This window comes from Globicephala melas, chromosome 9 (genome assembly GCF_963455315.2).
Source record: "Globicephala melas chromosome 9, mGloMel1.2, whole genome shotgun sequence".
Classification (NCBI taxonomy): Eukaryota; Metazoa; Chordata; class Mammalia; order Artiodactyla; family Delphinidae; genus Globicephala; species Globicephala melas.
In genome coordinates this window covers 22,426,045-22,440,942 of record NC_083322.1, presented here as the reverse complement: position 1 = coordinate 22,440,942, position 14,898 = coordinate 22,426,045, and the positions used below count along the sequence as shown (strand labels likewise).

The 14,898-nt window shown below is 42.7% G+C and overlaps 1 protein-coding gene across 14 annotated transcripts in view; it reads left to right on the top strand.

The window, feature by feature from the left end:
• Positions 1-14,898, top strand: part of NRF1 (nuclear respiratory factor 1) — a 141,061-nt gene that overhangs the window by 110,687 nt on the left and 15,476 nt on the right. Inside the window, exon 11 of one of the 14 annotated variants that reach the window (XM_060305324.2) lies at positions 14,576-14,679. The exons of the other annotated variants lie outside the window; for them this stretch is intronic. Within the exon in view, the coding sequence (XP_060161307.1) occupies positions 14,576-14,631 (56 nt within the window). The 3' untranslated portion in view covers positions 14,632-14,679. The remainder of the gene's footprint in view (positions 1-14,575; positions 14,680-14,898) is intronic. 14 annotated transcript variants of the gene reach the window in all.

Here is a 14,898-nt window from a genome sequence, read left to right as displayed (position 1 = left end):
TCACCATTGAGGACAATGTTGGCTGTGGGTTTGTCATATATGGCCTTTATTATGTTGAGGAAAGTTCCCTCTATGCCTACTTTCTGGAGGGTTTTTATCATAAATGGGTGTTGAATTTTGTCAAAAGCTTTCTCTGCATCAATTGAGATGATCATATGGTTTTTCTCCTTCAATTTGTTAATATGGTGTATCACGTTGATTGATTTGCGTATATTGAAGAATCCTTGCATTCCTGGAATAAACCCCACTTGATCATGGTGTATGATCCGTTTAATGTGCTGTTGGATTCTGTTTGCTAGTATTTTGTTGAGGATCTTTGCATCTATGTTCATCAGTGATATTGGCCTGCAGTTTTCTTTCTTTGTGACATCCTTGTCTGGTTTTGGTATCAGGGTGATGGTGGCCTCGTAGAATGAGTTGGGGAGTGTTCCTCCCTTGCTAGAAGAGTTTGAGAAGGATAGGTGTTAGCTCTTCTCTAAATGTTTGATAGAATTCGCCTGTGAAGCCATCTGGTCCTGGGCTTTTGTTTGTTGGAAGATTTTTAATCACAGTTTCAATTTCAGTGCTTGTGATTGGTCTGTTCATATTTTCTATTTCTTCCTGATTCAGTCTTGTCAAGTTGTGCCTTTCTAAGAATTTGTCCATTTCTTCCAGGTTGTCCATTTTATTGGCATAGAGTTGCTTGTAGTAATCTCTCATGATCTTTTGTATTTCTGTAGTGTCAGTTGTTACTTCTCCTTTTTCATTTCTAATTCTATTGATTTCAGTCTTCTCCCTTTTTTTCTTGATGAGTCTGGCTAATGGTTTATCAATTTTATCTTCTCAAAGAACCAGCTTTTAGTTTTATTGATCTTTGCTATCGTTTCCTTCATTTCTTTTTCATTTATTTCTGATCTGATCTTTATGATTTCTTTCCTTCTGCTAACTTCGGGGGTTTTTTGGTTCTTCTTTCTCTTATTGCTTTAGGTGCAAGGTTAGGTTGTTTATTCGAGATGTTTCCTGTTTCTTAAGGTAGGATTGTTTTGCTATAAACTTCCCTCTTAGAACTGCTTTTGCTCCATCCCATAGATTTTGAGTCGTCGTGTCTCCATTGTCATTTCTTTCTAGGTATTTTCTGATTTCCTCTTTGATTTCTTCAGTGATCACTTCGTTATTAAGTAGTGTATTGTTTAGCCTCCATGTGTTTGTATTTTTTACAGATCTTTTCCTGTAATTGATATCTAGTCTCATAGCGTTGTGGTCGGAAAAGATACTTGATACAATTTCAGTTTTCTTAAATTTACCAAGGCTTGATTTGTGACCCAAGGTATGATCTATCCTGGAGAATGTTCCATGAGCACTTGAGAAAAATGTGTATTCTGTTGTTTTTGGATGGAATGTCCTATAAATATCAATTAAGTCCATCTCGTGTAATGTATCATTTAAAGCTTGTGTTTCCTTATTTATTTTCATTTTGGATGATCTGTCCATTGGTGAAAGTGGGGTGTTAAAGTCCCCTACTATGAATGTGTTACTGTCGATTTCCCCTTTTATGGCTGTTAGTATTTGCCTTATGTATTGAGGTGCTCCTATGTTGGGTGCATAAATATTTACAATTGTTATATCTTCTTCTTGGATCGATCCCTTGATCATTATGTAGTGTCCTTCTTTGTCTCTTCTAATAGTCTTTATTTTAAAGTCTATTTTGTCTGATTGAGAATTGCTACTGCAGCTTTCTTTTGGTTTCCATTTGCATGAAATACCTTTTTCCATCCCCTTACTTTCAGTCTGTATGTGTCTCTAGGTCTGAAGTGGGTCTCTTGTAGACAGCAAATATATGCATCTTGTTTTTGTATCCATTCAGCCAATCTGTGTCTTTTGGTGGGAGCATTTAGTCCATTTACATTTAAGGTAATTATCGATATGTATGTTCCTATTCCCATTTTCTTAATTGTTTTGGGTTCGTTATTGGAGGTCTTTTCCTTCTCTTGTGTTTTTTGCCTAGAGAAGTTCCTTTAGCAGTTGTTGTAGAGCTGGTTTGGTGGTGCTGAACTCTCTCAGCTTTTGCTTGTCTGTAAAGGTTTTAATTTCTCCATCAAATCTGAATGAGATCCTTGCTGGGTAGAGTAATCTTGGTTGCAGATTTTTCTCCTTCATCACTTTCCATATGTCCTGCCACTCCCTTCTGGCTTGCAGAGTTTCTGCTGAAAGATCAGCTGTTAACCTTATGGGGATTCCCTTGTGTGTTATTTGTTGTTTTCCCCTTGCTGCTTTTAATACGTTTTCTTTGTGTTTAACTTTTGACAGTTTGATTAATATGTGTCTTGGCGTATTTCTCCTTGGATTTATCCTGTATGGGACTCTCTGTGCTTCCTGGACTTGATTAACTATTTCCTTTCCCATATTAGGGAAGTTTTCAACTATAATCTCTTCAAATATTTTCTCAGTCCCTTTCTTTTTCTCTTCTTCTTCTGGAACCCCTATAATTCGAATGTTGGTACGTTTATTGTTGTTCCAGAGGTCTCTGAGACTGTCCTCAGTTCTTTTCATTCTTTTTTCTTCATTCTGCTCTGCATTAGTTATTTCCACTATTTTATCTTCCAGGTCACTTATCCGTTCTTCTGCCTCAGTTATTCTGCTATTGATCCCATCTAGAGTATTTTTAATTTCCTTTATTGTGTTGTTCATCATTGTTTGTTTCATCTTTAGTTCTTCTAGGTCCTTGTTAAATGTTTCTTGCATTTTGTCTATTCTATTTCCAAGATTTTGGATCATCTTTACTATCATTATTCTGAATTCTTTTTCAGGTAGACTGCCTATTTCCTCTTCATTTGTTAGGTCTGATGGGTTTTTATCTTGCTCCTTCATCTGCTGTGTGTTTTTCTGTCTTTTCATTTTGCTTATCTTACTGTGTTTGGGGTCTCCTTTTTGCAGGCTGAAGGTTCGTAGTTCCTGTTGTTTTTGGTGTCTGTCCCCAGTGGCTAAGGTTGGTTCAGTGGGTTGTGTAGGCTTCCTGGTGGAGGGGACTAGTGCCTGTGTTCTGGTGGATGAGGCTGGATCTTGTCTTTCTGGTGGGCAGGTCCACGTCTGGTGGTGTGTTTTGGGGTGTCTGTAGACCTATTATGATTTGGGGGAGCCTCTCTGCTAATGGGTGGGGTTGTGTTCCTGTCTTGCTAGTTGTTTGGCATAGGATGTCCAGCACTGTAGCTTGCTGGTCGTTGAGTGAAGCTGGGTGCTGGCGTTGAGATGGAGATCTCTGGGAGATTTTCGCTATTTGATATTATGTGCAGCTGGGAGGCCTCTTGTGGACCAGTGTCCTGAAGTTGGCTCTCCCACCTCAGAGGCACAGCACTAACTCCTGGCTGCAGCACCAAGAGCCTTTCATCCACACGGCTCAGAAGAAAAGGGAGAAAAAGTAGAAAGAAAGAATTAGTAGAAGTAGAAACAAAGAAAGGAGGAAGGGAGGGAGAGAGGGAGCAAGGAAGGAAGGAGGGAAGGAAGGAAAAAAAGAAAGAAGATAAAGTAAAATAAAATAAAGTAAGATAAAATATAATAAAGTTATTAAAATTAAAAAAAAATTATTAAGAGGGAAAAAAAACGGATGGATAGAACCCTGGAACAAATGGTGGAAGCAAACCTGTATATACAGACAAAATCTCACACAGAAGCATACACATACACACTCAGAAAAAGAGGAAAAGAGGAAAAAATCATAAATCTTGCTCTCAAAGTCCACCTCCTGAATTTGGGATGATTCGTTGTCTAAAGGAGGGAAGGAAAGAAGGAATGAAAGAACGAAGATAAAGTAAAATAAAATAAGGTTATTAAAATAAAAAGTAATTATTAAGGGGAAAAAAAAAGACGGACGGATAGAACCCTCGGACAAATGGTGGAAGCAAAGCTATACAGACAAAATCTCACACAGAAGCATACACATACACACAAAAAAAGGAAAAGGGGAAAGAATAATAAATCTTGCTCTCAAAGTCCACCTCCTTAATTTGGGATGATTCGTTGTCTATTCATGTATTCCACAGATGCAGGGTACATCAAGTTGATTGTGGAGCTCTAATCCACTGCTTCTGCGGCTGCTGGGAGAGATTTCCCTTTCTCTTCTTTGTTCTCACAGGTCCCAGGGGCTCAGCTTTGGATTTGGCCCCGCCTGTGCGTGTAGGTCGCCGGAGGGCGTCTGTTCTTTGCTCAGACAGGACCGGGTTAAAGGAGCCGCTGATTTGGAGGCTCTGGCTCACTCAGGCCGGGGTGGGTAGGGAGGGTCACGGAGTGCAGGGCGACCCTGCGGCGGCAGAGCCCAGCGTGACGTTGCACCAGCCTGAGGCGCGCAGTGCGTTCTCCCGGGGGAGTTGTCCCTGGATCCCGGGACCCTGGCAGTGGCGGGCTGCACAGGCTCCCCGGAAGGGGGTGTGTGGATAGTGACCTGTGTTCGCGCACAGGCTTCTTGGTGGCGGCAGCAGCAGCCTTAGCTTAGCGTCTCATGTCTGTCTCTGGGGTCCACGCTTTTAGCCGCAGCTCACGCCCGCGTTCTTAATCCCCTCTTCTCGTGCACCAGGAAATAAAGAGGGAAGAAAAAGTCTCTTGCCTCTTCGGCAGGTCCAGACTTTTCCCCGGACTCCCTCCCGGCCAGCCGTGGCGCACTAACCCCCTGCAGGCTGTGTTCACGCCGCCAACCCCAGTCCTCTCCCTGCGCTCGGACCGAAGCCCTGCCCGCTGTGGCGGGGGAGCAGACCAGCCTCTCGGGCTGGTGAGTGCCGGTCGGCCCTGATCCTCTGTGCTGGAATCTTTCAGCTTTGCCCTCTGCACCCCTGTTGCTGTGCTCTCCTCCGAGGCTCCGAAGCTCCCCCCCTCCGCCACCCGCAGTCTCCACCCGCGAAGGGGCTTCCTAGTGTGTGGCCACTTTTCCTCCTTCACAGCTCCCTCCCGCTGGTGCAGGACCCATCCCTATCCTTTTGTCTCTGTTTATTCTTTTTTCTTTTGCCCTACCCAAGTACGTGGGGGGTGGGGTTCTTGCCTTTTGGGAGGTCTGAGGTCTTCTGCCAGCGTTCAGTAGGTGTTCTGTAGGAGTTGTTCCATGTGTAGATGTATTTCTGGTGTATCTGTGGGGAGGAAGGTGATCTCCGCGTCTTACTCTTCCGCCATCTTCCCAGAAGTCTCTCCCTTTTTTAATAGTGGTAATTGAGTCTTTGGTCTTTTATGATGGTGTTTCATGGTTTGGTTCAATTCAAAGATTTTCACAGGTGCCTTTCTCTTTGAAATGCCTAAGTCTGGGAAAGGCCTCTGGTTGAGTTCCTTCCTTTACCTCTTCTTTTCTTTCTTCTTTCTTTTTCTTTTTAACACAGTTATCCCTTGCTTTTCCCCCCAACACATCTTAAGAGGTTGAACAATTTTAAATTGCCCATTGGTTTCCTTTTACTCTGCCATCCTCTGTACCCGAGAACTCCCTTTGCTAATGGACTCCAGAACCAATGAAGGCAGGCTCACACGGGTTGAAGAACTCTCAAGTGATATTCACCTCTTATCCGTCCTTGCCATCCATTGTTAGCAATTCTCTAGGGAACCAGATCCACAGATCTTTCAGCTTTCTTCCTATTTCTACAAAAAATAATGAAAAAAGCTAGATGGGGGGAAAACAAAACAAATAATTGAAGTTCATAGTTAATCAATAAAGGTAATGGGAATCATCTGCTTCAATTATTGTCCATCAAGCTTCGTACCAGAGCTGCTGAGAAAGGATCAACATTTTCTAAAATGGCTGACACTTTTTCTGACAACACCACAAGAAAAAAGGGGAGCATAGCATTTCCTGGGGGTGTTTGTTTTGGTTGTTTTGGTCCTGATTATAAAAATCATCTATGATCCCACTACATAGAATGTTAATATTTTGAGGGTTTGTTTTTGTTTTTGTTGAGTTTTTTAAATATGGCCTTTTTTCCCCATTCATAAGGTTTTTTAACCTAATTAAGATCATGTTGTACTATTTCATAACTTATTTTGAAATAACTTCACCATTTTCATGTGGTTAAATATTTTTTGATACTTGCTAATATATGTTTAATACTTGCTAATATATCATCATATTATCCATCATAATAACCAATTCCCTATTGTTGATAATTTAGGCTATTAATAATATTTTTACAACAAAAATAATACTCTTCATCTTGGTATAAAATCTTGTCCATACCTTTGATTCTTTGCTCTCTACATAGCTCATACTTGCTTATACTTACAAGAGAACTGTTTAGAACCTGCTTCGTTACCCTTCACTGAAATTGGATATTAGCATAATTTGCTTTGTGTGTGTGTGTGCCTATTTGGTAGGCAATAAGTTGTATTTCATTTTAATTTGCATTTTTTAATATTAGTGATAGATAATTTTACTTTTTCCTTCATGATTTTATCTACACGTGTATTTTTGTATTTGTCTATTCGTGTTCTTCACCTGTTTTTCTGCTGAAGTCTTTAACATGTGAAGAGTTTTTCCAAATCAGTAAGAGAGAGAAAGATGTAATCCCTTTATTGTATATGTTGCAAGCTTTCCCTGTTTATTTTTATTTCACTTCTGTTACTTTCACTTTTTATTTAATTTTAATTTTTTTAATTAATTAATTAATTTATTTATTTGGTTACATTGGGTCTTCGTTGCTGCACACGGGCTTTCTCTAGTTGCATCGAGCTGGGCTACTCTTCGTTGCGGTGAGCAGGCTTCTCATTGCAGTGGTTTCTCTTGTTGCCAAGCTCGGGCTTTAGGTGCTCGGGCTTCAGTAGTTGTGGCTCGTGGGCTCTAGAGCGCAGGCTCAGTAGTTGTGGCACACAGGCTTAGTTGCTCCACAGCATGTGGGATCTTCCTGGACCAGGGATCGAACCCGTGTCCCCTGCATTGGCAGGCGGATTCTTAACCACTGCGCCACCAGGGAAGTCCCACTTTCACTTTTATTTCCTTAATTGTTTCTCTTTTTACCTTTATGTTTACATAGGCCCCAAGTCAGATCAATATTTATATGCCCGTTCTTCTATGGACTCAATTTTCATTTTAAATACTATAAAATATCTGGAATTTATTTTGGCATATGGCATTAGGTAGGACTCTGAATCATTTTTTTCCCTACATAATTAATTATTCCAGCATCATTTATCCTATAAAAAAGGTTGAAATCCATCCTTTTAAAACTGTTTTGAGGGCTTCCCTTGTGGCGCAGTGGTTGAGAGTCCGCCTGCCGATGCAGGGGATACGGGTTCGTGTCCCGGTCCGGGAAGATCCCACATGCCACGGAGCGGCTGGGCCCGTGAGCCATGGCCTCTGAGCCTGCGCGTCCGGAGCCTGTGCTCCAAAATGGGAGAGGCCACAACAGTGAGAGGCCCGCGTACCGCCAAAAAAAAAAAAAACTGTTTTGAAATCTCATCTTTATTATGCAGAATTCTTAAGTAGACTGTGTAAGGTCTTGTGTGGGGCTCTTTTGTTTCTATTCATCTGTTTGTTCTGTTCTTTATACTGTAATATTTTATTATTGTGATGTTATTCTTAGCAGCTAGTGAAAGGCCTATTTCCAAATTTGAAAAAAATTCAATCAAAATTCCAAAGAGTTTTTTTGCAGAGTGAACTTCACAATAATTTTTAAGTTCATCTGGAAAAATTAAGCCTCATCCTAGAAAAAAGTCCTACCAAGCCTGTTAGCAGAACTGCTAAGAAGTTTTAAAATTGACTAATTTAAGGCTTCTCTTCTCCTTCTGCCCCAGTTTTCCCTGGGACAGGGGACATGGGGAGTGTTCATTATGACAAAGATGGACCAGGAGTAGGAGACAAGTGCTCTGAATACTGCCCCAGTGAATTGAATAATGGGACAGTAATTGTTGCTGGAGAATACATTGTCCCTGCTGCAACCATGTTCATTCTCTTAAGACCAAACAGGATGTATCTTTCTAGACTAAGAAATTGTGGCCATCCATTCTGTTTATGCAGAATTCTGTGGAGGCTCAGTTCTTGCACTTTGAAATTTTAATTTCTCTTTTTTTCCCCAACTTCAATTTCATTTTTATATTAAAGATGATGGTGGGGGCACTGCCCACTTGTGGTGTACTGCAAGGTAGGACATAGCATTCTTTTCTGCTGTTAGCCTTGCATTCTGTCTCTCAGTCCCATTGTCCCATTAATTTTATTTATTTAACAAACATTTCTATAATGCTTGCTTATGCAAGCACTCTGCTAAGTGTTTTACATGCATTAACTTATCTAAAACTCAGAATATATCTACAAGGTAAACACTATTATCCCCATTTACCATATGGAGAAACTGGGACACAGAAAGTTTTGGTAACTTGACCAGGTTCACACAGAGAGTAGCAGAGTGAAATTTGAATTCAGGCAGTTTGTTTCCAAACCGCTCTGCTCTGCTGCCTCCCTTTGATGGGAACTGTTTCTGTCTGGACTCCACAAATACAGCGTGATGATTGTCTCCCAGTGTTGAACAAATAAGTTTGGAAATGTCAGGGCCTTTCTCCCATCTCTGCTGAAGGCCACTTGCCTTTGTCTGGTCTAGCCACAGTGCCCATCTGCCCCAGCTGTTCCTCGTGGCTGTAGGGATCCTCTGGTGGTTTCTGATGCCAAGTGCTCCCCTGCTAGCATCCCCACCCACTGCACACGCATGCACGCACATGCACACACAGGCTTTCCTTTGCTCGCCTGGAGAAGCCTATAGGTCTGTGTGTTTCTCTGGTTCCGGAAGTCACAGAAGCAGTCAGCAGCTGGCCGTCAGATTTAAGTATTTTCAGTGAGCTGGTTACTTTGCACTTAGTGAACGTAAGAGGGATGGGTGGGTGCTGTTTATTTTTTATTTATTTAATTTTAATTTTGGCACGCACACACGGCTTGTGGGATCTTAGCTCCCCAGCCAGGGATTGAACCCAGGCCCGGCAGTGAAAGCACCAAGTCCTAACCACTGGACCGCCAGGGAATTCCCGGGTGGGTGCTGTTTAGAACGAGGGGACACTGTCTGGGGCGGAAGTAGATGATGGTCTACTTCCATCATCCATCCATTTAAACCCAAGAAGGGAGTAAATGCAGCTGAAGAGTTATTTTCTCACCTTCTAGAATCCTCTACCCAAGCCCTCCTGCTGCCCTTCAATTTATGCCAGGGCTCTTTCAGCCTCCCCACCTGTTTCCAGGGAAATAGAGAGTGAGGTGTTAGGGTTGGGGAATGTGGGAAAGGGCTCAGGGGAGTTTACATTTCTGCTTAGAGCAAGTTGACTGGCTAGTTTGCTTCCCATGCTACTCACTGAAGCTTTCCCCTTGGCTCTGCCTCCAGCCCTTGATTTCATTCCCCAGAGCGTTCGTAAAGTACATCTTTCTCTGTTGTCCGACACCTGGAAACCATCCACTACCTGCTCTGTCCTGGTTGAGACCGGGCGCCAGCTACCTTCCTCATGCCCTGAATGAAGAGAAGTGGACTAGGGGGCTGGTCTGTTTAAAAATTGAAACTGGTTACAAGGGCATTCACATTATACTCACAGAAAGAGCAGCCCTTCTCATTTCTTTCAGTGCCATACATCCCTCTCTGTTCTGGCCTGGCCCTGGCAACGGTCCTGCTGCTGAGGTTCCCCCTTAAGGTTCGTAGATATAAAATTTCCTACAACCCAAAGACCCCACTCAGTCTTGCTGCACTGTGTAACACATGTACATTTTACTCCCCATCCCAATTGCCAGATCAAACTAAATCAATTTTCAGATTCTTTCAGAGAAAACACTTTATCTTCTTTTCACATTGACCATGTTATCACTTTCACCTCCCTGTTTTCTTCTGACCTTTTTATAAACTTTAAAAATATATATATGGGGCTTCCCTGGTGGCGCAGTGGTTGAGAGTCCGCCTGCCGATGCAGGGGACACGGGTTCGTGCCCCGGTCCGGGAAGCTCCCACATGCCGCAGAGCAGCTGGGCCCGTGAGCCATGGCCACTGAGCCTGCGCGTCTGGAGCCTGTGCTCCGCAATGGGAGAGGCCACGACAGTGAGAGGCTCATGCACCACAAAAACAAACAGAAACAAACAAACAAACAAACAAAAATATATATATATATATATATATATATATGTTTTCCCAGTTGAATTTAATCTCAACCATGCTCATTGGAATGCCTTTTTTAAAAAAAAAAATTGGCCTTCTTAACAAGGGGGATAAAAGAGTAGGTGGATGAGGACAGAAACATGGAGTTCAGATAAGGGAGCAGGACTTTTGGGTGGGGCCCTTGCATGAGGAACACACATTCCTATCCTGCAAGGCCTCCCAAATGAGATGGGATGGCCGAAAGGTCTGTCCTGTACTTATTATAAAGAGGTAAGCCCAGCTGGACCTGAAGGGGGCAACATGTGTGTGTTTTAATTTTCTGTGGAAACCTACTTTATGTATATTATACGAATGTTAGGGCATCCTTAACCTGGGTCTGTGGACCCTGAGAAATTCTGCAGAAAAGTTTTATATTTTTCTGGGGTCCACAGCTTTGATCAGATGTGCAAATAGATCAGAGAGAGCTCCCATTTCCCCACCCCCTCCCCAAATTAAGAACCTCTGCTATAGAGAGTGTGGCTAAGGTCATTTCACTTTGTGAGTATCTGGTGTGGCACTGAGAGTAAAAGGAGGGGCAAGGGAGATGGGAGGACCTGCAGACCTAGATGGATACTCTGAAAGCTGCACCACTACCAAGCTCTGTGTTCAGCACATTAACCTCTCTGAGCCTTCGCTGTAAAATTAGGATGATGATAGTTCCATGCTCATAAGGTGGTTGTGAGCATTAAACAAAATGAGTCCTGTGAAGTGCTTAGCATAGGGCTTGGCATCGTACGATGGCTATAGAGCCATCGTAAACACGAAATTATTATTAGCTGTCAGCATCACTTTCTTCTCCAGCATTGCCCCAGATATGTTAAGTTGTACAGAGTGCATAGTACTGTCATAGACCCTGCTTTCCTGTCTTTAGGACAGATCTAAATGCTTACCTTATGCAGTTGAAGAACTTATGCTCCAGAGATGAATACTGTAAAAATGGGAATAGATCATAGCCTTTTCTATAAGCTTGAGTGAAGGAAATTGAAGGTGATATTGTTTAATGGCTCCTGCATTTGGTTATATCACTCTCCTTGGGCCAGGGCTGCTGTTCTCTTCCAGCAGCATTTCAACTTCCATCATGAAAGGTGACTTTTTTTCACTTTTTCCTTATTATCACCACCACCATCATCCATTATTACTTACAGCATGTCCTTCTGTTCCAGCTCTTCTTTAAAAATAAGAGAGAAAATGCCAGTCTTCATCTTGATAAACTATAAAATACATCTCTCATTCTCCCTTTTCCTCATTCTCTGGACACATTAGTATAAGGACTTGTTCCTAAATGAGTCAGTGGAGATGTAAATATTAAATTAATTTAGGAAATGTGTTCACGGTATTAAGTGTAGTTTTACTGTAAATGTGCATATTCAGTCACCATTAAAGCATGATAATAGCTTGAAAAGAACTGTTGTGTTCTTTGATACTGTACCTTTAATGCAAAGACGGGGAGTTCAGTGCCTCCGGGACTGGAAGCAGGCAGCTCCTGAGCACCAGTGTTTAGTGTGAGCTGAGAGTCCCAGGCTGCAAGCCCCGCACCCTGACAGTCCCTAGAGAGCAGCGCCTATGGCACTCTGGGTTTGCAGGCCACCCTCCTGTAAAGTAAATGGCCCTCTTTTCCACTGACAGGGAGACCTGAAGGGAAGCTAAGATACTAGGATGGTGTCAGTCAGACCAAGCTGAGGCATTGCCTGTTCTGTAAGAAAAAGCACATGAAGGTTCATCTGTAATACAACTGTTCCCCTTCAGAATCATGTCATTTTTTAAGTGGAGGGGGAGTGGGACATACTCAGAGACCTGAAAAGATTACTTCTTAGAACAAATAAGATAAGGAGAGCTCTGAGCTGTGGCTCAGAAAGAAGAAGGGTAAGGGCTGAGTGCATGAACGGGACTTGCATCTGAGGCTGCCTGAGAAGCCGGTGCCACACTGGGGAACTGCAGTAGCCAGGGCAGCGCTCGGAACAGCACGCCTCGCAGCCTGTCCTCCCCGGGCTGCTCTGGGAAACACACTTTGTTTGCAGACAGGGTTTTCCCCATTTCAGCCAGCTAACTTTTCTCCTGAGATGAAGTTTTCGTTCTGAGAAGCATGTTGGTAGATGTCATACCGGGAAAATAACTGTTTCAGTTTTGCTCTTTATTTGCCTTTTGACTGTATGCGTTAAGCATTATTATTTAGGGCCTTCATCTTTTTCTTTTCTTTCTACATTCTTTCCTTTCCTTTTCTTCCTTTCTTGTTTTTTGTGTTTTTTTTTTAAACCAATACTACTACTACTACTACTACCACTGCCTTGCAGTTGACTAAGTAAGCAGTCTGCATTGTTCTACCTTCACCCAGTAAGGTGGGTAGAACAGAGCTTATAGCCCTGTTTTGCAGAGGCAGCTAAAGCTAGGATTTGCCCAGGGTCACTCAGCTACTAAATAGTGAAACTGGAAACCAAACCCAGATCTCCAGGACTGTTTCTACTGCCTCTGTGGGCTCCCTTTTTCCCCCTTCACTCCATCTTGCCAATCCACCCAACCAAGAAAGTAAAGAAGGTATAAAACAAATGAAAATCATCTTTACTGTTTATCTGATTAAACTATTACTTGATGTGGCTCACTGTTTTTGCAGGCTTGTTTTGAAGAATGGTCATAGCCATATTTTGCTCACTTTAGAAGTCAGTGTCATGATGAATCTTAACAGAAGCCAATAAGTAAATGGCATCAAAACCCAAGATCTAAAGGTGTGTCCCGGGAATTCTCTGACAGTCCAGTGATTAGGACTTGGTGCTTTCACTGCTGGGGCCCAGGTTCAATCCCTGCTCAGGGAACTAAGATATCCTGCAAGCCATGCCAAAAAGTTTTAAAAATAAAATAAATAAAATAAAATAAGAGTGTGTCCCATACAGTAGCCACTAGCTATATGTGGCTATTTGAATTTCAATGCAAGTTAATTAAAATTAAATAAAATTTAAAATTCAGTTATTCAGTCACACTAGCCACAGTTCAAGTGCTTAATAACCGTATGTGGCCTGAGGTACTGAATTTTTTATTTAATTTTAATTTATTCACATTTAAATTTAAATAGCCACATGTAGCTAGTGGCTACTAATAGACCACACAGATACAGAACATCTCCATCGTTGCCGAACGCTCTGTTGGACAGCGCCAATCTAAAGACTGTGGCAGGAATACTGTAGTCTTCTGGCAAGTTGTGCCCCTCTGCACAGGGGAGGGCAGCAGAAATGCGTCATGAGCCTCCCTTCCCAGTGACCTCAGCACAGAGACAGCCAGCCTTTGCTAAAAAACTGCCACGTGACTACAGTAATCCGCAGCCAGTGGACAGCTGGGCAGAGGGTTGCAAGAAGAACTGGCCTATTTTTGTGCACTGCAGAGTTCCGAGCAGGAAAACCTGAGCCAGGAGGCAGTGGCAACACCTACACCCACTTCCTCGTCGCCTTATTCATGACCTAGGCCACTTGGCCATTTCCACTTGGATGCTCCGCAAGTGCAAATTTCTCTTCTCACCTACAGCTGTCTTCAGGTCAGGTGCTCTAATGGATTTATCATGACCCCAAAAAGAATTAAATATCCAGAGCCTGGTGGCTTACAGGCTGAAAGAAGCCATTACCATTGGGTGAATTCCAGATTTCACAAGAAAACATGGCTGCTTTTGAGAAATGGGAACATGGAGATGTGTAATGGGGCTCTTGATTCTAGAGCCCAAAGGGGGTTACAGTTCTCTGCCCTATGTATGTTACTCACCCAGCCCTTTCACAGCATAGAAGCTTGTCCTCCTTTCCTACTCCCTTCATTGTGACCTCCTGAAGTCCAAAAGGCCTTCCAGAATAGCTCTCATTGTGGGGAATTCCCTGGCGGCCCAGTGGTTAGGACTCCACACTTACTGCCGAGGGCCCAGGTTCAATCCCTGGTCGGGGAACTAAAGTCCCACAAGCCACGTGGTGCGGCCAAAAAAAAAAAATGTGTCGTGATGTTTAGATTCATCTTTCTCCTTGCAGAGTCTGGAAGTCCAGAGGGGATGTGTCGTCTCCACTACACCAGGGTGGCCTCAGGCATTTATCATTTTATACCAGGAATTGCTAATCTAGGCCCTGCAGAGAAAAAGAGGGCCTTTACAATGGAATGACCACTATACTTTGGTCTCTAAGTACTCATCTGAGCCATGGCCATGTCTTTCAGATGCTTTTAGATACTTCACATGTTGAAAGCTGAATGTCTTCAGAGTTGGCTCCTCGGGGCCCCAGAGGGAATTAGCACACATGTGAAGCCAGGTTGGTCTGACTGTATCAGGTATTCTCAGCTTGGGGAAACTTGACAAGCCAGGGATATTCTGGGCAGAGGACTCAGGTCAGGGCTTCAGAGCAGAGATTCCCAAGAAGGTGCCTGCCATCAGGCAGATGGATACCACTGACCATGGTATCCTCTCCATCCCCTGTGTCCTCAAGGCCAAGTTACATGTTTCGTTATCTCATTCTCCTTCCCTTTAGGTCCCCAGATCTTTCTGAGTCTTTGTATTCGAAAGACAGATTCTGGTCTTAGATGATTCCAGCTCCTTGTAACCAAGACAGAATCTTGGTGCCTGTCATTGCAGGTAATATTCTGTAAAGGGATTTTTTTTTTTTTTTTTTTTGTATACCAAATCCAGAGCCATAATTGGGCAAGTTTAACTGGAGTCATTTCTATTCAATATGTGGATGAAAAAACGGTTTTAATTGAGCATGTAAAAAGGGGATTAATCACTGTTCACACAAGAACAGAACATCATAACAGGAAAAATTCTTACAGAATAAAGTTTTTAAGGTTCTTGGGT